Below are 27,406 nucleotides of genomic sequence, written 5' to 3'. Positions count from 1 at the left end.
TCTCTGTCTCTCTCTCTTGCTCTCTCCCTCTCTCTCTCTCTCTCCCTCACTCACTTGCTTACTGTCTCTCCCTCTCTCTTGCTCTGTCTCTCCCTTGCTCACTTTCTCTCTCTCTCTCTCTCTCTCTCTCTCTCTCTCTCCTCCCTGTGCTTGGGTGAGCTCCCTGGCAGTGCTCGTCTGCCGCTGTGGGATCGGTGAGCCGGGTTTTAGCCCAGCGGATACGCCCGAGCGCGCTCCGTCTCCGGGATACCGAGCGGCGGCGGGGGGAGAGCCATGCCGTCCTGCCGCGCGGTCTGAGCGCCGCCGCGGCGCAGCCCAGCCGTGAGGTGAGTCCCACCGCTTCTCCGTTTACCCCCTAGCATCCCGCGTTCAGTCAGCCTCGCTCGTCTCTGCTCTCTCTGGCTTGTCTTACTCTCATGTTCTCCGTCGTTTCATTTCCATTCCCCCTCTTCTCCTCTTTTTTTAAGGATGCTTATCCGGTGAAAGAGTGATCCAGGAGGGTTTTTTGAACTGTTGCCATTGTTTTTTTTTTTTTTTCCCTCTTTCAAGCGAGGGCAGCAGTGAGAAAGGCATCCACTAAATGTCAGACTGCTAAGATAACTTTAAACCTTAAATAAACTCCACTCCCTAATTTTCAGCATCCCAGCCTACCCATCAAAGCAGCATGCGGTGCTTCTCACTCATTCTATTACTGTATTCTGTAGAAAAGTCACTGTAAGCCAAAGACTCTCTGAGGGGTTTCAGGCTGTGTCTCCATCGCTCTGCTGTCTGTCTTGCTCTGAACTGGTCCGCCAACTGCTGAACACGTGTTTTATTCTTTGAGGCTAACTCTTATTCTCATTTGTAATATCAGGCAACTTGCACAAACTCCAGTGTTGAAATTTACAGGGTTACAAACCCCCCCTCGCTAGTAGCCTGTACCTGGAGTGTGCAACGTGTCCGGCTAGCGGTACACCTGTGGTTGGCACCGGGACTGAATTGGGATGTGGATGTGCACCCAAGTGTGGCTCAAGTGCACCTGTCTGTGGTTTAGTACCTCTCTCCTTCCTGTCTGTGCGGTTTAGTGCCTCTCTACTTCCTGTCTGTGCGGGTTAGTGCCTCTCTCCTTCCTGTCTGTGCGGGTTAGTGCCTCTCTCCTTCCTGTCTGCGTGCTTTAGTACCTCTCTCCTTCCTGTCTGTGCGGTTTAGTGCCTCTCTACTTCTTGTCTGTGCGGTTTAGTGCCTCTCTCCTTCCTGTCTGTGTGGTTTAGTCCCTCTCTACTTCCTGTCTGCGTGGTTTAGTACCTCTCTACTTCCTGTCTGTGCGGTTTAGTGTCTCTCTCCTTCCTGTCTGTGCGGTTTAGTGCCTCTCTCCTTCCTGTCTGCGTGCTTTAGTACCTCTCTCCTTCCTGTCTGTGTGGTTTAGTGCCTCTCTACTTCTTGTCTGTGCGGTTTAGTGCCTCTCTCCTTCCTGTCTTTGTGGTTTAGTCCCTCTCTACTTCCTGTCTGCGTGGTTTAGTACCTCTCTACTTCCTGTCTGTGCGGTTTAGTGTCTCTCTCCTTCCTGTCTGTGCGGGTTAGTGCCTCTCTACTTCCTGTCTATGCGGTTTAGTGCCTCTCTCCTTTCTGTCTGCGTGTTTTAGTATCTCTCTACTTCCTGTCTGTGCGGTTTAGTGCCTCTCTCCTTCCTGTCTGTGTGGTTTAGTGCCTCTCTCCTTCCTGTCTGTGCGGTTTAGTGCCTCTGTACTTCCTGTCTATGCGGTTTAGTGCCTCTCCTTCCTGTCTGCGTGGTTTAGTACCTCTCTACTTCCTGTCTGTGCGGTTTAGTGCCTCTCTCCTTCCTGTCTGTGCAGTTTAGTGCCTCTCTCCTTCCTGTCTGTGCGGGTTAGTGCCTCTTTCCTTCCTGTCTGCATGGTTGAGTGTCTCTCTACTTCCTGTCTGCACGGTTGAGTGCCTCTCTACTTCCTGTGTGCACGGTTGAGTGCCTCTTTCCTTCCTGTCTGCACGGTTGAGTGCCTCTCTACTTCCTGTCTGCACGGTTGAGTGCCTCTCTACTTCCTGTCTGCACGGTTGAGTGCCTCTCTACTTCCTGTCTGCACGGTTGAGTGCCTCTCTCCTTCCTGTCTGCACGGTTGAGTGCCTCTCTCCTTCCTGTCTGCATTACCACTGTCTTTGTCCCTCTTTCCATCTTTCCCTCAGTCTTGCTAATCAGTTGTTCTCTACACCTCTCTCTATGTGCTTGTCAGCCTTTTCCCTCAAGTCCCGAGGAACACCAGGGGCTTGGCCGTTGTGTCCTGCTGTGTCACGCTCATTAGCTTTTTATTGCCCGGGATGGCTCGGGCATCAGAAAGCGTGCGCGGTTTCCGTCTGAATCTGTCATGTACGCGTCATGACGGCGGCCAGAGAGCGTCGCCTGCGTGTCGGTGAGCAGCCCCACCGTTTAAGAGCCCGTTACCCACCCCAAGGGGTCAGGGGAGGGGTCAGTGGGCGCGCTGTGTCTCATGAATGTTTAACTGCAGCCTGTTCCCCACCGACGCAAGGCCTGGTAATTGAGCTGGAGCGCGTCTCGGTGTCAGTCAGGGGCAGGGCGGGGCGGGGCAGGGACTGTCACTCATCAAGAGTCCCGGGTCTATGCCTGCTCAACCTCGGGGGTCGTGGGTCAGCCCCTCCATAAAGCACTGTATCTTCCGCTCTCCGTTTGTCCACCTATCTAGATTTTTTAGCTCCACCTTTTCTATATCTGTAAGCAGCTCCTATAGTGCTTCCTGGTTATCTGCCAATTGGCTCAGCTAACACGGAAGAGCCAACTGGGAGATAACCAAGAGCTAAAAACTAGGTGGACAAATGGAGACAGGAAGATGCAGTGCGCTACCGATACTCACCTGTAAGTCAGTGTCCGGTCCACCCTCTGCCTGTCCGGCTGCGGTCCATGCCATGCTATGCCACGCCCGCCCCTTGCCGGTCTGGTGCATCCCTCCTCTGCCAGGCCCATATGGACATGCTGCCTGCAGGTGGCAGGCTGTGGCAGATGGCTCATCTCTCCTGCGCTGCCCACTCGCTCGCTGCCCGCCGCCACGCCGAGTGGCCCCCGTGTGCCCGGGCTGCCCGCACTTCCGTGGGAGAAGCCTCAGAGAGAGAGTCCGCACCTACGCCAACGGCTTTGTTTATGGTGCGAGGCTCCGCATTACTGCTGCATTGGAACAGACTGCTGCGTGGCTGCAACTGCTACTATGCAAAGAACTAAACACAGAACTAATACTCAACACAGAACTATTACTACACACATAACTGCTACTAAACATAGAACGATTACTAAACAGAGAACTACTACTAAATACAGAACTACTACTAAACACAGAACAACTACTCAACACAGTACTACTACTAAACACAGAACCAATACTCGACACAGAACTACTACCAAACACAGAACTACTATTACTGCTAAACATATCTGATGCAAGGTGTCACTTTAAGTCAGAGAGTCTGTAAAAGAGCAATTCCAAATGTGATCTTCTCATTGGCCCATAGATTCAATGCGCTTATCCCAAGCAAAAAAAGCTAATTTATCACAATGTTAGAAATGTTATTGATGATATAGCTGCCTTAAACATTACACCACATGAATACACCGTGAACAACTTGGAGATTTGAGTGTAAAAACAAAACCAAATTGAAAATGTACATGCATGCCACCGGGTCACACGTGACCCTATATTAACACTTAAATGCGACCAGCATATTGATTTAGAAAACGGGGAGAGACAAATACACGGTGATCAATTCCACTGGTGAGATCCTAGCAGTAAGTTTGTGTTCAGTGAGTACATAGTGAGTACATGACAGTCCTGGGTTTCCATAGGTGCCTTGCCTAACATTACCCTTTCCTAGAGGCGCTTGTGTAAGGGCACTTGTCAGTGGGAGAATTTGAACCTTGGGAAACACCCGTTGGTATAGTTGAGCAGTTATAGCTACATTCAGTAATATTGTTACGGTCAGTGAAGTCATCCGACGTAATAATTTCTGAAACGCATGAACCGATTTAAAATGCACGATTCAGCGGAACATTTTCAACAGACCTCTTTAAAGCAAAGCTTCCTCGCTGTGGATGCCGCACGTAATCCTGACAGGGTAAACTTCTGCGTCCTGGAACTAACGGTCCTCTGCGCGAGTCCCTTTGCTCGCGCGGCATCCTCGGCGAGATCCTCTTCCGCCCCCACGGTTTAGTCAGCGACAGCCCCCGAGGAAATGGGTCAGCAGGCGGACGGTCAGCTAAATGCTGCCGATCGATAGGGATGACGGGAGCCGTAGAGCAGGGCCCGGCCATTAGGCATGCCGAAAGCTCAGGTGCCTCCTTCGCTCATTTGCTGACGCTGACGGTCGACCCTGACAGAGCCTGCTCTCCGCTGCTGCTGCTGCTGCTGCCGTGATTGCGTTAGAACGTGACCCCCGGCCTGTTCATCAAAATGAAATTTCTGTCAGACTCACCGCAGGATAGATTCCTATGAGGTATTTCCATTATAATTTCGAAACAGAAGAACAATCATACGTCCTTCCGTTTTGTTTAAAAACGATGTCATGAAGCTGCAAAAAATTTGAAAGATTTGAAGCCTATAAGAGATGCAACAGTGCAGGTTTTTGTAGTGCTGATTTGTTCTTGAATGTACATACTGTACAAAATCAGCCTCTGTGGGGTGGGAGTGTCAGTTTAGCACAGAATTAGCTGGATCCTTTGCAGCAACCAGACTGCAGTACAGTATTAGTACAGTTTCATCATGATACGTCAGTATACATTCAATTTCAATGAAGTATTTCTCTCGTTCTCTCCGCCCCCCCTCCCCCTCTCTGGTGCTCTGACTCTCTCTCTCTCTCTCTTTTTGTCTTCTCTCTCTCTCTCTCTCTCTCTCTCAACAGAGTCCACCGCACGATGTCTGTCTCACAGCCAGACGAGACTGAGCATGTGTTTGGTGAGTGCCCTCCACCCTCCACTCTACACCCTACACCCTCTGTCCTCCGCCCTCTGCCCTCCTCCATCCACCCTACGGCCTCCCCCTCCACTCATGCCTGTCTGAGGCCTGCAGCAGTCGGCCATTTTAGCCCCCGGGTGAAGGCTTCATAAGGATGGGCTTTGTCAACAGCCTGGTTCATAGAATAGGGGATATGTCCTCCATTAGGCTTCCTTGGCCTATTGTGAAGTCAATTGGATTACGATAATAAGAATGCAGAGCTTCCTGGAACACAGACGTGCAAGTGGGCAGTGCTGAGGTCTTTTGTGTGGGCTCGGCCATCTGTGCCAGGAGAGCAGCCATTTCCCAGGGCCCATTTCCTTGATGCACCAGGATTTGGCGTCTAAGCCTATTGGTTCATGGCCTCAGTGTGCTCACTTCTGGTTAGCAAGGGCAAAATCCCATCACTGTACAGCATAATTACTATTAATAATTAACATAATAATTACTTTCCTGATGCTGAACTTTTTTGTGTTGTTTTCATGCTGTTAAATTGATATATGAGTAATATAAGATATTAATCTTTGCCCAAGATTCAAAAAGGGAACCTGCATAGGAAAAAAAGTTAAAACGTGTGTGTATGCAAATGTACTATCCTCCCATTTTGGATAAGCAAAAATAATTGGACAATTGGGTGCTCAGCTGTTTCTCAGCCAGCTGTATGCTGCTGCATCGTTAGCAGAGGTGGGTAACCCGGCTTCAAAGAGTAAAAAGACTGACCATGTATTTGCGCCACCAACATGCACTAAACCAGCTGATTCCAATTATTAGTTCTCCTACCATGGTGGAGAGTTATGCTAATTAGAATCAGCTGGTTTAGTGCATGGTGGTGGCGCAAATACATGGTCAGTCTTTTTACTCTTTGAAGCCGGGTTACCCACCTCTGATCGTTAGTTCATGCGTAACCCTCGTCAGACATCCGTAATCTAACCTCAGCTCAGTTGAAGACGCGTGTTCAGAGTTAGTCACCCTATACAAGCAGACAGCATTAAAACAGGCCTCTCGTGCGTTAACGAAATGCTCAGTGTAGCAGACCCAGAACACGGCGTTCACCCAGAAACTCTGGGAGGACAGACGGGATTTGGGAGAGGGACGGCTGGTGGCGTGGGGCGCCTGGTGGACAGCCCCAGAGGGGAAAAAGGAAAGAGGCCTGCACTGGAGACCTGGTCTGTTGTCTGGTCCCAGGCCTGCAGGGCACGGACCTACCATCCCCACCCCCCCCCCCGTCCCGCATCATCCTCAGGGGAACGCGGCCGGGACGCGAGCGAGGGAGTTACGGGTTGGGGAGGTGAGGGGAGGTCACCCTACGGGGTTTGGGGGAGGCGGTGGTCGCATTTGCTCTCCCCTCCTGATTTATTTACAAGCTGTGAAGGATGCAATAACGGGGGGGGGGAGGGGAAGGGGGAGGGGAGCTAGGGGCGGGTCGATATTTAATGGAAGTAGGGGTGAGGTGGTGGTGGGGGGGGGGGGGGGGGGGCAGTAGAGCAGGGAGCAATAATGCCTTATGAGAGCCTTAACGGACTCAGCAAAGTGCTCCGCTGTCCGCGGAAGAGAAATACGTCCGCGGCCGCTGTCGCACCCGCCCACCGCAGCGCGGGGGCGTGTGCCGGGGGCGCAGGATACGCGAACGCGAGCGGCGCGCTGCAAAATCACATCACATATTCTCACAGCACCTAGTGATGAGTACGGCTGCGCGAGGCTCCGATGCATTTATTGCGTCCCGCAGCAGGCTGGCTGCGGCTCGCTCGCTCGCTCGCTCGGATACTGCGGGTTTCATAGATCTCCGGCGGCGGTGCGGAGATGGCGAGAGGCGGGAGGGAGGAAGCTGAACGCCGCCGCAGTGTGAATGGCGGGTGTTTCAGATGGCCGCTCTCTGTGGGGCTGTGCTCTCCCCTGTAGTGTCAGCCAGCAATCTGATTGGGCAGGAAGACCAGAGTCAGTCTGACTCAGGACTTCACGGGACCCAAGACCTCTCTGCTTGTGTGTGTGTGTGTGTGTGTGTGTGTGCCTATCGGGACTTCACGGGACCCAAGACCTCTCTGCTTGTGTGTGTGTGTGTGTGTTTTGTCTGTGCCTATCAGGACTTTACGGGACCCAAGACCTCTCTGCTTGTGTGTGTGTGTGTGTGTGTGTGTGTTTTGTCTGTGCCTATCAGGACTTCACGGGACCCAAGGCCTCCCTGCTTCTGTGTGTGAGTGTCTGTGCCTATTATACTGAATGAATATGTTTGTGATGTAATAAAACCTAGCAGCCCACGCTGGGAATGGTGCTTGTGATGAAAGGGTTCTGAGGGCCCAGCCTTGCATTGGACCTGCTGCATGGCTAATGGGAGAGACAGGACAGACTCCCTGCAGGGTATCTGCCTGTTTCTGTATGTTAACACCCACTCCTATGTAAAGACAAGCTAGATTTACCCCTTTTATCTGCCTGTTCTTCCTCCTACAATGAGCTTCTGACTTTTTAATGAAACATTTGTAACCGGGACGTGTAGAGACAGGGTCCGAGAGCTGTGCTCCACTCTGCCGCACAGTACTGCCGTACGGACTGGAGTCTTTTTTTTTCCCCACTTGAATTGAACAGATTCATCATTTCCTGTCACACTTTTATTAGCGGGTATAAAAAAAAAAAGAACTTTTATTGAGAAGCAGAATCAGACAGGACCGCGCTTACACAGACAGACACGGCCACTACTCGCACCACTTTGTTTCACAGCTGCCACTTACACCGATTACACAGACACAATTGCGCAATTTGCCAATAACTGCCCAAAAGAGGAGCTACTCAATTCTTCAGCCGCGTGTAATTGAAGCTGCAGGCACAACCATTATGGTCCACCGTCCAGCTTGCCTTTGGGGCGAAAGGGACAAGCGACGGGTCAACAAGTGCATCTGTCAATGCACCGCACATCCCGGCTTCAGCAAAATTGTTCCTGTTCGACCTTCTCCGACGGGGCCGCCATTCCTTAATAACAGTACAGAACAACGAAATATTCACATTTGGAGACTGCTTTTCATTGCGATACGGCAGAGAATGTCATTTGCTTGGATTTAACTATGAAATGTACCTTGAAATGTCTTGCAGAATGATCTTTTTTTCTGTAGGGCGGGACAGTTTGTCTGTCTTTTGTTTTGTTTCTATGTGATATAGCATCTAATGTTTATAAAGTGCTTTTGCTGAGGTAATATTACTGCTAATGATTTTTTCCTGAGTAAACAAAATTCTGGCCTGGCAAGAAATGAATGCGCTTAAATTGCAGCTGAATTCCAACCAGGTCGTTGGAGAGCTAGTCCTGCCCGTTGATTCACATGCATCACATTTACATGCACCATAAACTTGCATAATTAGTTGGAATTTGAAGAAGTTTATTACGCAGGAGCTCATAAACAGCTTGTTAAGAATAAAATATTCAAGAGTTAATTCCACACGTGAAGATGACAATTATGTGGGCTAGGAAGTTCCAGTTTCAAAACGGGAAACAACAAATCATTAAACGTCAAATCCAGAATGCTTAGTTCATTTGGTGACACTTAAATTCCCATTCATAAATAGTTAGAAATTCTGCAAGTAACTAAAAAAGGAAAGAGGATGCCTCTAAAAGACAACAAAAATGGATAGAAAATTAAAGGGTAGTTCTGAAAGGAAACAGACACATTAATTGCATGGATTTGGTTTTGGATGAAAGCCTCATATTTTCAAATTCTCATTATCTGATCTAGATGTGAGGTTAAGGAAAAATATTTAGCGTCTATTTTATGGCTATTTTGTTAAGAATTGATACATCGCTGCCTCTCTGTCCGTTTCAACGTCTGCAACATCTAAAGGTGTGAGACAATGAATGCTCATGCTGCTGTACCTGCTAAAAACCTTTATGCTGGAAAAGCGGTGATTATTGAAGTCCTAGTTTGCATCTGCGCCCGAAAACAGCTACATTAGCTTGGATTTCAATTGGAATCAGTCTGAATGCAAATCTTCAGAATTGCTGTTTTGAATATTGACTGCATTTAAACATGGTCTCAAGCATGGTCTCATTGTGTTGGCTAAATTATTTCATTTAGTCAGCGGGCACAGTCGAGTGAATGAACAAATCCCCAATAAGCAGACTGCAAGGTGCACAACCTTGTGAATGTGGGGATGTAGATAATTAGCTAACATGTTAATTAGCAGGCTCTGCAAGGGATAAACATAATGAGGAGTCTATAGGCTGGGAATACAACTGGCTCCAAAGCTAGTCCACATGACAAGGAAAATTTTTTACAGCAGAACTAACCATTTTGGGATAATACTGTAGGTGTCAATCCATCCTTTACTGACAAAATATTTACGTCCACGTGACTACAGCACGCAACAACGACAGGAAAGGGGAATGCCTGTGATTATTTCCCTGCATTAAAATAGTTTATATTTTCTGTTATTTTGATATTTTTTGAACTTGATATTACCCTTTATTGTTCAGGAGAGAACTGTTCCTGCTTTAATTGGCTTTCTAGATGTATCCAGGAGATTTTCCCTCCTAGTCTGGCTCTGGTTCAAACGAGATAGCATTTTTTCCTGTTAAAATGTTCAATTTAACTAGTCAAACCCTCAGAGTTCCTGTGACTTTCTGTTTATACATTCAGGGACAGAACTTCCTTTCTTCCATATAGAGAATCTATCTAAGGGGGTTTCAGTATGATCTTGTGTTACACAATGGTGATTCACAGAATTGTACGCCTCGTACAGAATTTAACAGCAGCGATCAGAGAAATATATGAATAATTTATATTGTGCACAGCGAACCACTTAGCAACAATATTCAAGAACACTCTGTTCCTTTATACATTTAATTCCCTGCGGCTCAGTCTTGGTGGCAATCAAAAACCATAGTCAGGAAACAGATCTGACACAATAAAACACGTAGTTAACAAAGAAGGTGATTGACATCAAACTCAAATTTCAATAAAGGTGGAATTTAATTCTGTTCTGGTGCAGGCAACTCTTTCACAGTCACGGCTCACTAATTCCACGAGGTGCACCTTGTGCTAGGAAGAATGGAAATCCCAGACCTCAGAAATCAGATTGTCTGAAGTGCACCACCCATAAAATTCAGCGTGCAAAACGTGTCCCGCCCTCATGCATGGCTAACATCCCGCTGTAAAATACCCAGAGCCGAAATGGCCGTGCAGATGTAATCAGCTTGTGTGTTAGTCACAAACCGGTAATCTGCAGTTCTAACACATCTATGGTCCTCCACCCTTTCGAACGCTCCATTGGGGCCGGCATGAAAGAAGGTGGGGTGACAGCATCGGCCCTGCCGTAGAGCTATGCATTAGCCCCAGCTGGCAGCTGAGGGAAGGCGGTGTGTGCAGAAGGCCATTAACCCATCGGAAGCCGGCCCACTTTGTCCCTGATGAATCGCCTCCCATCACTCACGCTGGTAATCTGCCAGGGCTGACAGCTTAATAGAATCTCCCTCCCGCCCCACAGTGTCAGCGGGCTTTATGGGTCGTAACGGAGAGCGGCGTAAAAGTTCTGCGGTCGGCGGGCTCCCCGCGCGCGCGCGCGCACGCCGCCGGCTTGGGCGCGTCCGTGTGCGCGCCTCGCGTAGCTTCGGCGTGTCCGCGAGCGTGTCCGCGAGCGTCTTTTGCAGGCACGCGTGTTTCACGTGCGGACGTTCTACGTCTGGTGGACCGTCCCTGTTTCTTACGGTTCGCGTGTGAAAAGCACTGCGGTTCGCCTTCTGCCTCTCCCATTGCACGCAGTGCTCAGCGAGGGAAAGGGGTCCTTTAGCTTCTTCCGCTTGAGAAATTACATTAGGAGTGCCATTAGGGCAAACACATGGTGCTGGCTAATGCAATTATCAGAATATGAACTCGCTGGGTGAGTAGAATTTTCATATAAAAGGCTCCTGGTGCCAAAAGACGTTCGGAGAATAGCTAACAATAAAGAGCTGCAATTTGGGAACGTGTGTGGGCCTGTGGCTGGGGTCAGGAACGCCCTGAAGGTTCATCAGGCAGATTGCACCGCCAGGTGTGACCAAACCTACTGCACTACAAATCAAATCTGCATCTCCCACAGTTTTTGCCTGATGGATGTTACTTTGTGGTGGAAGCTGTGTTGTACCTCAACATTAATTAAAGGAGCTGCAGAGTCGTCCTTTCATCCTGTCTAGAAAAATATTTTTTGTTGTGTGTGCATGACTGACCAGGAAAAATGAAAAGACTGAGATAGAATGAGAGAGCCAGAGAAAGAGGATTTTAAGGAGAGGAGTTTAACACAAATGTGTCTTGGCGTGTTTTAACATTAGCTATTAGCGGTTGAAGGTTTAATGGGTGACATTGACTGTCGTTTGATACAAATTACTTCCATCGATCAATTACAGCGAATGCTGCTGCTGCTGCCCTGAGCAGGTGTTTCTCTCTCTAGGCTGGCAAGGGTGACTGCCAGTTGGGTCAAATTCATGCTGCATTTTGAATTCATCACTGTTTTGAAAAGCAATGAGCGTCGCACATGAAATGCCCAGAGCAAATTTGGTCAGGAAACTCCATTGGTCAGCCTCAGCGACTACATTTTCTCATACTCAACCAATCACATACACACATCACTACATGTTTTCATACTCAACCAATCACACGCACACCTCACTACATGTTTTCATACTCAACCAATCACATACACACATGACTACATGTTTTCATACTCAAGCAATCACATACACACCTCACTACATGTTTTCATACTCAGCCAATCACATACACACCTCACTACATGTTTTCATACTCAGCCAATCACATACACACATCTCGAATGGAGCACCTTTTTAAACCAACATTCTGATCTCTCAACCCGGGAGGGGAGAGCAAATGAGACCACCGCCTCCCCCAAACCCCGTAGGGTGACCTCCCCTCACCTCCCCAACCCGTAACTCCCTCGCTCGCGTCCCGGCCGTGTTCCCCTGAGGATGATGCGGGACGGGGGGGGGGGATGGTAGGTCCGTGCCCTGCAGGCCTGGGACCAGACAACAGACCAGGTCTCCAGTGCAGGCCTCTTTCGTGCGCTGCTGCTCACATAATTGCTGCTCACCCTCCACTACCCCAGCTTCCACCCGTTGTTTGGATCTGCTTCTAGGTACTGAGGGGGTTTTTGATATTCCTCCCATTTAGTAGGGTAGATGTATCGTGGTCCCTGTTTGATAGGATAGTGCACGCTGGTGCATGCACAGAAGTTCCTAAAGCTTATCCATTCATTGCCAAACCAAAATAATTATATTGCATATTGTATATTGCATGAGTTGGCCTGACTGAGTTGTGTAGATAAGGCACTCGTATGGGTTCTTCTGCCGCTGAAGATCAAACGTAAAGGAAAGATGGCATGATAAGGGCCAAGGTCAGTGATAGATCAGAAAAAGTAGTGTTTGCTCTCAGTTGCATGGGTGTTTTTGTGTGAACTGGTTGGAAAACATGACTGGGTTTCTATGTGAGGTGCATCGCACAATTAAACATTGCAGGTCTGGAGCCAGGCAACATGATTGCTCCCATTACCTGCAATCACAGCCATAAAACTGCCATGAGATGGACATCTGCCCAGACAGAGACCGAGACAACAACCTAAACATAACCTCTCCATCAAAAGGCCTAAATCTTCATATTACTTATCGATTTCCCTATATTATTTTTACCACTGGGTTTTTGTTGTGATTAATGGTCAGATCATCTTGCATCGCACAGACACTGATAACAAAGCGATGCTGCTGGGTGTCTTGCTGACTCCTCCCACAGCTTGCTTATAGCAGAACAGCACCAGTAACATGAATGAGCTAAGCACCGGATAGGCTCGACTTGAGGCCTGAGGTGAGTAGACCAGCCTGGTCCCAGCTGTGCCGTTGAGAAAGACCATTGGACACAGTGGATACTGGCGCGATGGATTGGGTCGGCGCACATTATTGAGCTGTGTTCTGCTCATTGGCAAAACATGCTCAGACTCTTGGGATCTTTTGCCACAGATGCAACATGATCTACTTTCCCATACATGTCTTGCGAAACATAAGGATATTCTGTCAGTTATGTAAACCGCCATGATGTTTCGGTCTAGCTTTAATTGTGCCAAGTTGTGCCACTTTTTCATACAGCTTTCAAATTCATACTGCGACCAGCATTCTGTACCTTTTCCGTTTACATTTGCCAGATTTATTGGCCAGAAAGACAATTTGGCAGGATTCAGGCCGAGCTCAAGGAAGACAATGGGAAAAGGAGGCTTTCATTGCGTTGTGGATTTTACAAGTACAGTTCCTGGCTTCTGAAGGCAGCCAAAAGGTCCTTGTGAAAAAGGTAATGTGCAGCTGGTGGCTGAGACGCACCACGGTTTATTAAACAAGAAACCCAAAATGCTGCTAGCGTGCGTGGCAACACAAGCAAAACACAATTTGATTCCCAGGTCACCAATCAAAGGCACTCTTGCTTGGTTCAAAACCAATGTGAATGTCTTTCCCTGCTCCCCCCCCCCCCCAAAGGGAGAGCAGATACAGATTACTGCTGATTACCTGGCTGCCTACAGCTGCAGCTGCAGGCTGACTTAACCACTGCCCCCTGCCCTCCATTGGCAGTTGGCATTGTAACCACACCTCTCCTCCGCAGTCTTGTTTTTAATAATAAATAGTTGTACACTTGCCTACAAGAAAATTTGGCATACTGTCTTATGTCAGCGTGTAGCATATCATCCTATTACTTAATGTCATGCAAATACAAAAGACATCTTTTCAAAAGAAAATAAATGGCAAAGATCACACGCCTGTTGATGTCCAGAAGACAGTGACTGATGGGAAAGGCCCCGGTGAAAACACGCTCTCCACAGAACGGGTCGTGCAGAGCGCCGTCTCATTAAAGCAGCCGGCTCGGATCGGTTCGTACCCCCCATTTCCCAGTGACAGCCGGGCAGCGGGCGACCCCGTCGGCCCCCCTGCCTCCGTGACACCGGGGGCCCCAAAGGGACTGCCGTCAAATAAGCAAAACCCAACGCTGCGTCTCTAGGGTTGGAGGGGGGCACCTGAATTAATTGAATGTCGGCCCCTTTCTGATGGCGGTCAATGGTTCAGGTCCAAGGAACAGCTGCAAAGAGCACAAAAGAGTACTTTAGCCACTGCGAAAAGCCAATTCTATGTTGTGTACATTTGTTGTGTTTCCAAAGTGTTCATTCGTGGGATTACAGTATTTTATCATACTGCACTGGGATCCTTGTTAATAAAAAAACGTCATTACAACAATGAGTTATTTTCCCATGTTCATGAAATGGATGAAATTGACAGATTTAGTATGCTGGGGCTACAGCTGATCTAAGCCAAATTGTATTATTGGTCTTGTGCTGTAACCTTTGTGGATTTCATACCTTAACGTCTAGACATTAAATCAAATTCAGTCAAAAAAGGAGTAAGCTGACATCATATCTGTGATGAATTGTCCCTCAGATTTGAACGAAGCCATTCCTGAGACTGAGCTACTGGACAGCAGTCTTCAAAAGGCCCGGGCGCAGCTGTCCGTCAAAGCGAGAAGGCACCGCCCATCTCGCTCGCGGCTCCGCGACAGCGTCAGCTCCACGGAGGGAGAGGAGAGTCTGGAAAGAAAGGTGTGGAGATGACAACGGAAGGTTCCAGCATCTAAATTTATCACCACAAGCACACACAGTTTAAGGAAGTGTGACCATTAAACAAAATTTTTGTACATTCGCGAAATAATACGCTGCAAATGCAGCTCTTTCCTTAACTGCAAATTAGGTGCTTGCATTTTTAATGAACAACAAAAAGGTTACAGGTCCATGAGTTGAAGGAAATGCCATTCAGTCAGCCTTAAAGAGAGACAGTATTGCAGGGAAAATTCCAGATTGAAACTGAAAACTGGAATGAAACTGACAGAGATTATGATGAATGCATATGCCCACGAGCTCTCGAGTGGCTCATTAGGTGGAGCGATGAGCATGTACTGGGCCCTAGTCTGAACAGCAGTCCTGAGTTACGGCTCAACGCTGGTCTTCCACCGCAGTGGAACACAATTGGCTAGCTGGAGGGTGGGGTTAAATCCCACAGGCCCCTCCTGCTCGGTTGGTGGCAGGGGTGTGTCTAAAGGGGTGGGAACGGGGTGGCCCCCTGAAATATGGTTGGCCCCCCCTGGTGCCCCCCCAAACGCCATTGGGCTAGAGTACTGTCAATCTGACAATGCCCAACGCCATTGGATCAGAGCGCTGTCAATCGCTGCCTGACTCATGTAATACCACCTGTATTAGGGCACAGGGCACTGCACAAGAGCCTGAAAATCATGCCCAATGTTTTCGAAGCCAATTTTCAACGCTGTATTTATTTCTGATATAATTTTCTGATTTTCCATGGGCCCCCCCCCCCTGACTGGTTCCTGGTCCCCCCTGTTCCACCTCATCTTAAAAATCCTGGAATCGCCCCTGGTTGGTGGTCAGATCCCTGGCCATGGCACCATCTGAGCTTTGATCTCTTCTCGATGTTTTCTTCTCTGCTTTCTGCCTGTCCAAAATAAAGCAGGAAAATATGAAAGGAGGGTGGAATGTCATCTCCTTTTAATAAAAAAAAAACACTTTTTGAAGAAAATAACTCTTTTTAAAAAAAAATCAAAGTAACAATTCAAAGCATTGCTGCAGCAATTGAATTGACCTGCTTGTGTACTGTAATGGAAACCTCTTCAAAAAGGACTTTGGATGAATCAAAGCTTCAAATAAATTTCTAGTGGTTTTCAGTGGCAAAGGCCATCGCCCAATTCCTCTGTAATTCTCAGCATGCCCTGTGATGGATGTTACCTTTAAAGATGAAAGCTGTGTGTGTTCAGAAACTATAAAAAGTGATGAATTACACGGATGGTGATATGATGTGAATGGGCTCATTGCATTCTCTGAATCTACCAAGCTTGGATGTCTATGCAGTACACAGCTACCCATATAAATAAGTATACTACAGCATATGTGAAGCATAACTATATAAACTTCAATTACACTTCAATTATGCTGAGGTTTGCTATAGAATAGTATACACGGTTGATAAAAAAAATTAAAACATGAATTACACGGTTGATGTTTGTACAAGAAAACTTTTTGTACGTCGCTTTGGATAAAAGCATCTGCCAAATGAATGTAATGTAATGTAATGAAAAGCCAGACATGTTTCAATGTTCCTCCTGAATCAAATGAATATAGAAAACGAAGTTATTACGAATATGAAGTTATTCATGTTTCTAAGCACTAATTCACTGATATATCTAATTATTGGGAGTATATTGAGTTGCTGAGAGTAAAGTAATGGGTTAAATATGATGGTGATTCATGGACCTGTGTCTTTGTCTCGGAAGTCACTAGACAGCTATGGCAGCCCTCTGCACAGCGCCCGCTCACCCCTCCACTCGACCCTGCGGGGATCCTCGCCCTCCCCGGACTCTCTGCTCTCCTCCTCGCCCGTGCCGAGGGGCCCCGCCTTCACCTTCGACGCCGCCCTGGTGCGCCGCGCCCCGGGGGAGGGCGAGGCGGCGTCGCCCGCGCCCAAAGGACGCTATAAACAGCTCACCAACACCTCGTCCCAGGAGGCCCTGTGCTCCAGCCCGACCAGCTCCCCGTCGAGGTCCTGCCCCAGCTCCGACGGCTCGCCGCTCTACGCCCGCCAGGAGCGCCGCCCCGAGGGCGAAGGTCAGGGTGAGGTTCAGAACGCCGCTCTATGTGGTTAGGGAACTGCGCGGCCCAGGGGTTGCAGGTTTGAATCCTAGACGGGGCACTGCTGCATGTGCCCTTGAGCAAGGTACATAATCTGAATTGCTTCAGCATATATCTAGCGGCATGAGTAATGGATATAATGTATGTGATATTTCTCTTGAGACTATACTTTCTCTGGCTAATTAACTACTGCTCTACAATCCCTGACCTTTGCACTTGTGTTTGCATTATTAGTCACTGGATAAGAGCATCTGCTAAATGGCAGTAATGTACTGTAATGCACATGGATGCTATGTTAAACGTGTAAGTTGCTCTGAAGAAAAGCATCTGCTCAAACAATGCTTTATGGCTTGATGGCCCACAGTAAATGAACAGTTATGTCATGGAGACATTTGTGTTTCAGACGACGCCCATGACAGAAGCCTGGTAGAGCCAGACAGCCCAACAGTTATCCTGGATAAGAAGACTAAGAGGAGATTCCTTGATCTGGGGTCAGAAGTTATGCAGGGTGCTCTTATAATGCACAGATCGGCAGCCGTAGTGATCATACTGTACCTGTACCTCATTGAAATGTTCAAAGTTTTATCAAACTGTTAATATAAACATTTTTTTTACATATTCATTATGAATGCATGAATAAAACTAAACGAAATATAAATCAAGCAGCTAATTCAGTGCAGTAATGGGAGAGGTAATTAAACAGCAATATCTGTATTGATGTTAGTTTGTTTTAAATGAAGGATAGATAACTGCCTCCTCTGTCCTGACAGGGTCACCCTACGACGCTCTTATGGAAAAGTCCGGAAGGAGAAGTCCAACAGGCTATCAGTGGGAAACCGGTGAGGTCACCTTATGACATGGTATTTAAAGGAATAGTTTAATGTCTGGGGTTTTCAGTATAATTTTTGTTTTAGTTTTTGCTTTCATTGGCCCAGACAATGCAAGATATTTTAGATACGCTACATGGCCAAAAGTATGTGGACACCCCTTCTAATTTGTGGTTTCGGCTACTTCAGCCACTCCCATTGCTAACAGCTGCATACATTATTTTTCAAACAATTGCATTTATATTTATGTACAGCTGGAGCAATTTCCTACAGTACCTTAGGCCACTGCTTTCAAAAAAAAGATGTATAAAAATTTGATGTATATAATTGTGAATAAACTAATCTGTTCACATGCACTCCTCTGAAAACACAAAACCGCTCTACAAGCTGCTTCAGAATTACTGAAGTGTATTGTCTTGCTTTAAGACCACAAACCCCCCAAATGCTCCGATACCAGCCATCGTAAAGCTAGCTGGTCATCAGAAACTGATAAGATCTGTAAGCACGTAAAATATTCTTCAATGGTCATAAAAATTGTCTGGGCCAATCAAAAGCATACACTAAAACCGAAACCATATTTTGATACCTCTAATATCTCTATTTACTTGAACTATCCCTATAAGTCTCTGTACCTGGTATGCGTGAACAAATGTGAGGCTTTATTTTAGTCATAGTAGTTCAGGTCTGTGAGAGGACTTTTAAATATTGATTTGTGTGCTAGTCTATTGGACGAGATGCCGTGTTATTGAGGGGCGGCACGCTTGACAGCATGCAAACAGAACTGTCTGTGGCTTCCCGGTTTGGCGGCCCTGTTGAAAGCCCCCCGTGGCGTGTCCTTGTTTCCCTCCCCATGTCTGGCCCGGTGCGTCCCCCCGGCAGGGAGCCCTCGGAGAGCCCGTCCCGGTCCTCGGGGCCCCCCTTCGTGCCTTTCTCCTGGTTCAGCGACAGCGCCCGGGGCTCCGCCTCCTCCTGCAGCACCGCTTCCTTCTCCCCGAAGGGGGCCTCCCAGAGCCACAGCCCCCGCAAGTCCAGCTCCCAGGTAGCTCTGCAGCCACCGCCTTTTCGCTGGTATTGTTCAGCGTGTGTTTGACCGCCACTCCGTATTTATTTCATCATTTCTGGAGTAATAGGAATACTCAAAAAAAAAAAAAAAGTTAGTGAATGAACGCCAGGGAACGTGTTTGGACATGCTTATTAATCTATGAGGGACACAATGGCTGTTCCAGGCAGATTCATAAATACTTGGTGCATCCAAATATTTCCCCCTTTTTAACTTTCATACAACAATGCAAACACGTAAGGGTACTGAAAAGGAAAGTGAGTAAAGTTTGGACGTCTCTGAACAGGCATTGTAATTTTTTGGACTTAAGCTTTATGTGCTGTGGTTTTACTGTGTAAACGAAACCATAAAAAACATCAAAGATCAAACAAACAAAACTGGAGCAAAATCAGTCTCTGTGTCTCTAAGGGACTCTTCTCGCAGGCCACATTCATCTGCTTCCAAAAGCCGCTAGCTATTTTTTGTCAGAGGTGGTTGCTTGGAGGGGGGCGTGTCCAATCGTTTCTATGGTGACATTGCCAACAACCACGGAGAGAACTGAAGCCCTCGCGGTTGTGCGTTGTCAAGTCGAGCGACCAAGCGGTGAAAGTTGAAAAAATCCAACCGCCAAGAGGCGGCAGAGTGACATCGAGAGTCTGCGGTTTGTTTCAAAATTCGAGGTAGCAAGCGTCCCTTTGCAAATAACAGAGGCAGCTGTGAAGGTAGTGGCCTCTGAGAACAGCCCCCAAGGCTAAATTAATCCATTCGCCTGACTGGCTGGCCTAATACCTTTGAGCCAGAACAGGTATGAGGTGCTAATAGAGGTGAACACAAGGAATCAAGCGCAAAGGAACAGGGGAAAAGACAGAGAAAGGCATGGAATAAAATCCTGTCTTGCCTTTGATGTCTGCCATAGCCCTGACAGACCTCAGCCTCCAACTGACTTGAGAGGGGAGAGTCGTTATTTGGATCCTGTGTGGCTTCTTTCCACTGCGTCAATTCCTTCTGAGAAAAAGTAGAGCCAGGTGCTATATTTACACAACGGACCATTTTGTGTTATTTCACCCCCAATAGAAATGGAAAAACTTCTGTCAATCAGATGAGTTTGCTATTGTACTTCTTATGGTGAGAAGGCATTGATCCAATCTTACTTCGGCTGTATTTACAGTCAATCACAGACAAACAAACAATCACAAATTCCTCACTAAACAATGAAACGCTATGCAACTATAAAGAACAGGAATGTGTACACCACTTGCTTGTTCAACAGTGACTCAACAGAAATACAGTACTGAACCCTTCTGGATGGACACTTTGAAAGGATTTAAAGACAGGCTTAGCTTGAACTTAGTCAAAGCTAGCAGAACTTCTGTGACTTAAAAAAAAAACTGACCATGGTAATGTGATAATTTATATTTTCATTTTTACTGTATGAATGGAATCCATATTAAGCACATACATGTGTAAGACACACTAAATATATAAAATGTAATTTTCTATTTCTAAAAGGTTGTCATTGCTCTCAGCAACATACATTTATTCATCAACCAGACATGCAGTCTATTTTACAGGGCATACATTTATCTCAAACAATACCTCTCTGGTATTAATAAACAAAGAGGCTTTACAGGATGACTATTCCTGGGTCATTGTTCATTAGAAATCCTGCTCTGCCTAGAAATCAAACCTCAAAATGACAATGATGCATGAGTCAGAGCAACCACAGCCCTGCAATGGGCTTGTATCAGTGTGAATTTGGACAATTAAAAAGAAATATTGAATCTTCAGATTGCACAGTTGCACTTTTTTCCACGAAAGCAGCCGCAAACTGTTTGTCCCTTTTCACAGAACTCTCTGTGGCTTCATCCAAAGAGCTCTCGCACCATCTTGCATTTTAAAGATAAAGGTTTTGAGCTTCAGAAAAATTTGATGCAGAGCCTTTGGGTTGTGTTTTTTCCCCCAGCTTTCCAACGTAAGGCTCTTACTCATGGTTGGCATAGCAATTAGAGGCTCCGTTGAAAAACAAAACCCATTTAATTCCCCGCGGCTGCCTGGCCGGGAATAATGGCTTTCTAATAAGCGTGGTATCCGGGAGAGGCAGCTGCTGCTTCTGCTCGGTCCTCCGGGCTGCGCGGCGGCCGCTTTCGGCTCCGCCGTCCACGCGGGGCCCGCTCTGTCCGCGGCACAGGATAACAGGACGGGTCATATGGGGGCGAAACCACGGCAGCTTAGCCTGCGTCATGCCACTTTACCGCGCAGCTAGAGAGCGTCTCGGAAATTTCGAACATGTTCGCGGCTCGGTTTTTCTCTCAAAAACCGCAATCGCCCCGGTGTGAGCTGCATGTTCAAAGACGGATGAGAAATCCAAGCCTGAAATAAGAAGCACTTGACGGCTGTGGCGGACCTTGGGCAGTCCCACCGTAGGCTACAAAGTGATTATCCCCATCACTGCAGTTTTGGAATAGTTTCTAATTACACGTGGAAACGAGAAATGTATCTAATTAAAATCTTATCCGACAACCCAGGTCCAGTGCACTTGCTGTTCGTTAGGTAATTAATAAGGACCGCTCAAAACGTTCTGTTTCTACCAGAGCGTTGCACCTCTAAATGATCGATTTCCGTGCTCTTTGAACAAAGTAAATCACCGGCACTAATGAACATTGAAATGTGTGCCCACCTTATCCCTCGTAAAGCTGCTCATGGTTAATTGCCGCTTGGTTCTATTGATCCCATTATGGTCATTGAGGTCATTTCAGATATGAATGTGAAAAGGTTGGGTGTAGTAGCCTAAGTACATTACATTGTGCTTGGTTCTGGTGAAGACATCCCTAATTCATGAAAATACATTTCTGTCAAATGATAGCTTCTAATATGTTTCAGATCTGTTCACAGAGATTGTCTTTGATTGTTCTCAGTAGAAATTTTTGTCCCCTCAGTATTTAAATTAACCCGTATGACAGTAGGCCTGTTTCTTAGCTGAGAGATTGGGTGGCCCTATCACCTGCTGGCTTCTCTCGCTCCTGCAGGACTCCACTCTCAGTGATGAGGTCTGCCCCCGGAGCCCTCGCGTGTCCAGCGGCTCAGTGGAAGAGTCCCGGTCCTCGCACCCGTACAAGACCCTGTCCCAGTCTTCAGACGAAGTGAGTGTCCACCGGCGGGAGGGGTCGCTACATCCTTACCCGTCTCCTCCATTCCCCAAACTGGAAAGACTGCTGATGCTTAGCTGGATGAGATACCGCGCAACAGTTTAGAGGAGACTATATATCATTGCACCCGGCCAATCATGTGACTTGGCTTGTTGCGACCAGAATTCGTCAGACATGTTGGTGTGAGGATGAGGAAATCGGTAATGTTCGGTAAAACGGACTCCCTCACGGCTACTCTGGTCCGCTTCGGTAGCTCCGTGCTGATAGGGTCGTGCCGCTACTCTTCGCCTGTCCGTCACCGCTTGAGAGGCGGGCCCCGCACGGCTGCTCGGTCTGACCGAGGTAGAGGCCAGGGCCCGTTTATCGGTCGGCTTGCCTCCTCTGTCGCTCCGCTCGTTACGCGAGCGCAATCAGCGGTTTCTGGGCCCCTGCAGACCGTAGCTGTGGAGCAGCTTCCTGCTGCCTGCCAGTTTCAGATAGCAGCAGGGAGGTTTAATCACCGCCGCAACTTAGCTGTGCGTTTCATTGCACGATAGCTCATAAAATCCACGGACGTGGCCTGAATCGCAACTATGCTGTTTATAACGTGATTTAGATATTCTGTAAAATCACCCCTAACTCTGAGTGCTGCGAAACTCTGCAGTCATGGAAATATAGACCATTTGCAGACTACAAAAACAGTTGATTGTAGCTGAATAATTGAGACTACAACTCTCCTGTCTGTATCAATATCTCTATTGGGGTGCCCATTTTAAATGTTAAAACTACCTCTGAAACCTGTTGTTCTGCTTCAGATTTTTACATAAATTTACTGCTGCATTTGCTTTAACTGTAACCTCAGAAGAGTTCATATATGACTAACTGTGCAAGGTCCAGCTGAACTACGGTCGAAATCGTGTCAGTCAATGGAAATGTCAAAGGAATGGAAATCAAGCTGAGCCATGCTAATTCAGTCCTCTCTGGACACCCCCGGGCCCTGTTCTCCAGCTCCTGGACGAGCCCCTGTGCTTGGTGTCGACCTGGAGCACGCAGCAGGTGTGCCAGTGGCTGAAGGGCTTGAATATGGAGCAGTACATCCCAGAATTCACTGCCAGAGACATCGACGGGGAGCAGCTGCTGCAGATGGATGGGAGTAAGCTGAAGGTGAGAAGGGCGGAGTGGCGTACGGTCCCACGGTAATACTGGCCACTCGCCCCACTCTTCTTCTGTGGAATTGTGCCGTGTCAGCCCTATAGGCCGTCGTCTCTGTTCGTTTATTGAGCGGATGCAGAAATGCACCGCTAATGCAAGCGTGTTACTTACGCGAGTGTATAAACCCAGAGAAAGCCATTCATTACATGAGTATTGGTCAGTCTTTTAAGTGCCATCTACTTGGTGTGTACATAGTACATTTAGTGTAAAACACTCAGAACACCACAGTTCCAGCGACGAAGGTGCCTAGCGCTTCTATAATGGTATGGGGTGCATTTTTTGACGTGACAAGGCTGAGGCCGGTCATTACTTTATGGCACTGAGTGACCATCGCCCACATTAAAGTATTGCTTTCTGCAGAGAGGGATATCTTTCAGGATGACCGTGGCCACAGCCACAAAGCACGAGCCTCCCAATGGTTTCAGCATGATTCTGATGTTGTGACTGAGTGCATGTTGTGATATGACTATGACTCAGTCATCTAAACGTAATCAACCGTTGTTCGAATGTTCCGGAACGTTGTCTGAGATGGCGTGTTCCCTGTCCATCAACTCAGTGGGAGCTCACTGACTTTCTCAGGGAAGAGTGGTGTCATATTCCTCCTGCATAATCCCAGACACCGGCAGACACTATGCCATGAGGCACACAGGCAATAATGGCCACACTTACTGGCCCTGCACCTTAATTAGTGAATTGACATTGGTGCTAGCATTTTTGTTCACAACCTGTACCTCCAACTCAATAATTAATACAGACATTATCTTCACTAACTGTACTTACCAAGGTACCTGTTATGATTTTGGATTCATTTTTTCATTTTTATATTTTTTTTGCTCAGGAGATGCCCTCATGGAGGTTGACGTGCAATGCTTGGTTCATTTTTTCACATTACAAATTTCGGTAGCCGTTTTATACTGCTGGTGTTAGTGCAGCAAGTGGTACAATTGCAGTAAAGCACCATCTGCGAGAATACAAGAGCAATGTCACGCCCGGATGCAAGAATCAATATAGATATGTTCAGCAATTACAGAGAGGCACACCTCTGATAACATCAAGGGCCCTGTCCGTGCCCTTGAAGCTGTACAGGTGAATATCAATTTCACCCCAGAACCTTCTAGAAAGGCCAGTGGCTCATGACCCCGCCACAGAAGCAGGGTCATCCACAGACGTGACACCTTTGTGGATAACAGGAAGCTACAAAGGCTTCCATGGCGCAGTGAAGCTGCACCCTGACCGGCAAACAGGCTCCTCCGGACCGTCGGGTCTCAGCTGTTTCAGTGCGGTCAGTCCCCTCATTAATTCTCAAGAGCAGCTGTAGAGCTGGGCGGTGCTGACCTCAGTCAGCAGGGCTGTACATCACGAGCAGGACAGCGCCCCCCCCGGAATCCATAGCGCGCGCGGCGCGAGGAATCTAAATCATGTGGGCCAGCGCCAGGCCTGCGGGGGCGGGGTCACCCAGCAGCCTGCCCCCCCCACCGTCGGTCTCCCCCCCCACTGCAGTCTCTCTGTAGGGCGGAGCCCAGCTAGCAGGCTAGCACGAGCGTGTCCAAAAGCAGGCCCGGCACAGGGGCCCTAAAAGCAGAATAAATGACAGCAAATTAAAGTTTATGGTGCGTTTTATGCTCACAAGAAAACGGCCGGGATGGCCGGGCTGTTATTTAACCTGGGCTGAGCTTGGCTGACAAACGCTTTTGTAAGACTGCCGATGGGTACCGACGCTACTACGTCTTGTCCCAGACATCACTTCCTATTAGCATCTTTGGAGTGGCCTCAACCCAATGCAGTGATTTGTTTGAGTCTCTGGAATGTTAAATCAAATGGTACGGTGCCTTGTTGCCACCTAATGGTCTGAACTGCAAACTACACTGCTCTTCAAAAATATTGCAGGAATATTTCTATTGATTATCTATAACATTTAAATATATTTGCCCTTCTTAAACATCTTATAGACTTAATATACAGCAGAAGGAGCCTTAATGTAGCGTGTTAAGGTTTGACCTTGCCCAGAGGTAGGAATATGCTCTCTTTATTGGAAGGAAAAATGCTGACGCAGGCTGAATCTGGATGAACTGTGACTTATACTACTGTATGTTGTATTTTCTGTATGCCTTCCTGTCCTAGCTGGCTTTGCTTAGTTTGGTCGCAGCTTGAAAGGCTTGTTAAAGGAATGCGAACAGATACAGCCCGACATTGTCTGTCTGTCTCCCTGACTGAGCTGTGCTTGCTGCTCAGGGCCTTGAAAGGCTTGTTAAAGGGATGCTAACAGATACAGCCCGACATCGTCTGTCTGTCTCCCTGACTGAGCTGTGCCTGTTGCTCAGGGCCTGGGTGTGAGCAACTCATCAGACCGCAGCGCTCTGAAACGCCGCCTGAAGGACATGCACGCCGCCGCCGAGAAGGAGCGCAAGGCCCAGGAGAAGCTGGAGAAACAGAAGGAGAAGCAGCGCAAGAAAGAGCAGGAGCAGCGCAAGAGCTAGAAAGGCCACTAGAGGGCTCTACACACACACACACACACACACATACAAACATATATATATACATACATGCACACACATACGCACATGGACGCACACACACACACGCACGCACATGTACACACACACACGCACGCACACATGGACACACACGCACACACACACACACACACACACACACAGGCACACGTACACACAAACGCAAAGCTATTTAGTGGTATGAACTCCAAACTACACAGCTCTTAAAATATTGCAGGAATATTTCTATTGATTATCTATTACATTTAAATATATTTGTCCATCTTAGGGTATACTTTTTATAGACCCCTAAAATACAGCAGAAGGAGCTTTAATGTAGCGCATTAAGGTTTGACCTTGCCCAGAGGTAGGAATACGCACTCTTTATTGGAAGGAAAAGTGCTGACGCAGGCTGAATCTGGATGAACTGTGACTTATACTACTGTATGCTGTATTTTCTGTATGCCTTCCTGTCCCAGCTGCCTTGGCTGAGTTTGGTCGCAGATTTAAAGGCTTTACGATAGACTGACACTAAACAAAAACTCTAAAGATTTCTGCCCTAGGCCTAAGCATATCTCACAAACATGTCACACAACTATAGACAAAAGAATCCATCTCTTCCTCTCTTGGGATCCATCTTTTTTTTCTTCTTCTTTATTTCTGTACCACGAACATAACAGAGGAAAAATAAAACTCAATAGAATTCTTCGCTATTATTATTATTATTTTTTTGTTACTTTCTTTAATTACCACTAATTTCAAGCTATAATAATAGTACACCATATTATAGAAAGCCACTCTCTGCCAGAGTGTCAAGTTAGCTGTTAACGGCCTTTGTAAATCTGGAGATTACCTTTTGCCTTTTTACCTTAAAAGATGTCCTCCTTGGCTTGAGGTTGTTGTTGAGCAACCAACATGGTGACCTTAGCTCTTCTGTAAATTCCTTCTGTGAGACTGGCCCAAATATTCAGATTCAATATCTAGATGACAGAAGAAGTCGTTGAATGTTGGTAAAACATGAATACTTGACTTACTGTGAACTGGGTATCCCCCTCCAATTAATGAAAGTTTACAAGGCAGTCGTGAAGTGAATGTGTCAAAACATAAAATCCAGCATATAAGGAATATATTTGAATATATCTCAGAATATATCAAGCTGTAGATTCCATTTCACATGAAATTACGCTTTTTATGGTAAGGACTGTATTGCAAAATTCTTCCAAGCTTGTGAAATAGATTCTACAATTTATGCATGGAATTGTGTGGTTGAATTTGAAATTATCTTTTATATATTTTGAAATATTTTTTAAAATATTCCTCATATTTCGGATTTAATACTTTGCCATATACTGTTACTATTGAGGTCACGCATATATGAGCTGTACTGTATAAGAGATGACACTTTTTAATTGAAGAATGGTCCTAAATGTATTTGTTTATGAAGAACATAGTGTGATTGTTTTTCTTGGCTGTTGTCAATGTTGTTGTGTTTCAAGTTGAAGTAATGTATAGTGCAAAGAATGCATGTTGGTCTCCAACAGAATGAAACGTTGGAAAGAATTTTCTCTTTTTCTCTCCCAATTCCCAACATGTAGCAGTGACAGAAATGTGTAAGAAAGATGCATTGCTGTTCTGAATTGATTTACTTGTTTAATTATCACTTTGTATTGCTGTCATTATATTACAATCCTATAATTTATTTTTCGTTTGGGCAAATTCATAACATGACTCTACAAATGACAAAAGTGTTATGAGAATGTTGATTGATCATATTAAAGTTTAATAGGCCTTACAGGGCCTCAATGCTGCAAGTCTTAAACAGGAATTTTTAATGTTATTAAAACAACAAGAATAAATGTAAATATTAAAAAAATGTGGCAACCACAACTAAAGATACATTTGCCCATGGCTTTGTTTAATGCACAGCTCCCATTATACAATATTTTAAACCATCTTCTTTTCTGCAGGATTGTCTTTGTGCACTTGTATGAACAAAGACCAATTTCATAACTTTGCCAAGTTTTGTGTCGTGAATTAA

General features: G+C 46.8%; 1 protein-coding gene across 2 annotated transcripts; it reads left to right on the top strand.

The window, feature by feature from the left end:
• Positions 1-50: 50 nt before the first annotated feature.
• On the top strand, positions 51-25,378 carry samd14 (sterile alpha motif domain containing 14). Of its 2 annotated transcripts, none has more exons than XM_035405592.1 (10): positions 51-326; positions 4,894-4,946; positions 14,422-14,579; positions 16,319-16,649; positions 17,077-17,164; positions 17,444-17,512; positions 18,380-18,539; positions 21,566-21,679; positions 22,673-22,828; positions 25,198-25,378. In XM_035405592.1, exons 2-10 carry the CDS (start codon positions 4,907-4,909, stop codon positions 25,351-25,353), a joined length of 1,272 nt encoding a protein of 423 aa, XP_035261483.1. In that variant the 5' UTR covers positions 51-326; positions 4,894-4,906; the 3' UTR covers positions 25,354-25,378. The 2 variants fall into 2 exon arrangements, with proteins under 2 accessions (XP_035261483.1, XP_035261482.1); XM_035405591.1 differs by having other exon boundaries at positions 52-326; positions 16,319-16,655.
• Positions 25,379-27,406: the final 2,028 nt, after the last annotated feature.

Source organism: Anguilla anguilla, chromosome 2 (genome assembly GCF_013347855.1).
Source record: "Anguilla anguilla isolate fAngAng1 chromosome 2, fAngAng1.pri, whole genome shotgun sequence".
Classification (NCBI taxonomy): Eukaryota; Metazoa; Chordata; class Actinopteri; order Anguilliformes; family Anguillidae; genus Anguilla; species Anguilla anguilla.
The sequence above is the reverse complement of the archived record's forward strand: the minus strand, read 5'-3'. Positions and strand labels throughout refer to the sequence as shown.

What these genes read in the sequence shown, in the direction of transcription:
- samd14 (XM_035405591.1), top strand. Translation starts at nt 4,907, where the DNA reads ATGTCTGTCTCACAGCCAGACGAGACTGAGCATGTGTTTG. An exon ending in TGTCCCAGTCTTCAGACGAA is followed by an intron (nt 21,680 to 22,672) that starts GTGAGTGTCCAC and finishes CCTGTTCTCCAG; the next exon opens with CTCCTGGACGAGCCCCTGTG. An exon ending in TGGATGGGAGTAAGCTGAAG is followed by an intron (nt 22,829 to 25,197) that starts GTGAGAAGGGCG and finishes CCTGTTGCTCAG; the next exon opens with GGCCTGGGTGTGAGCAACTC.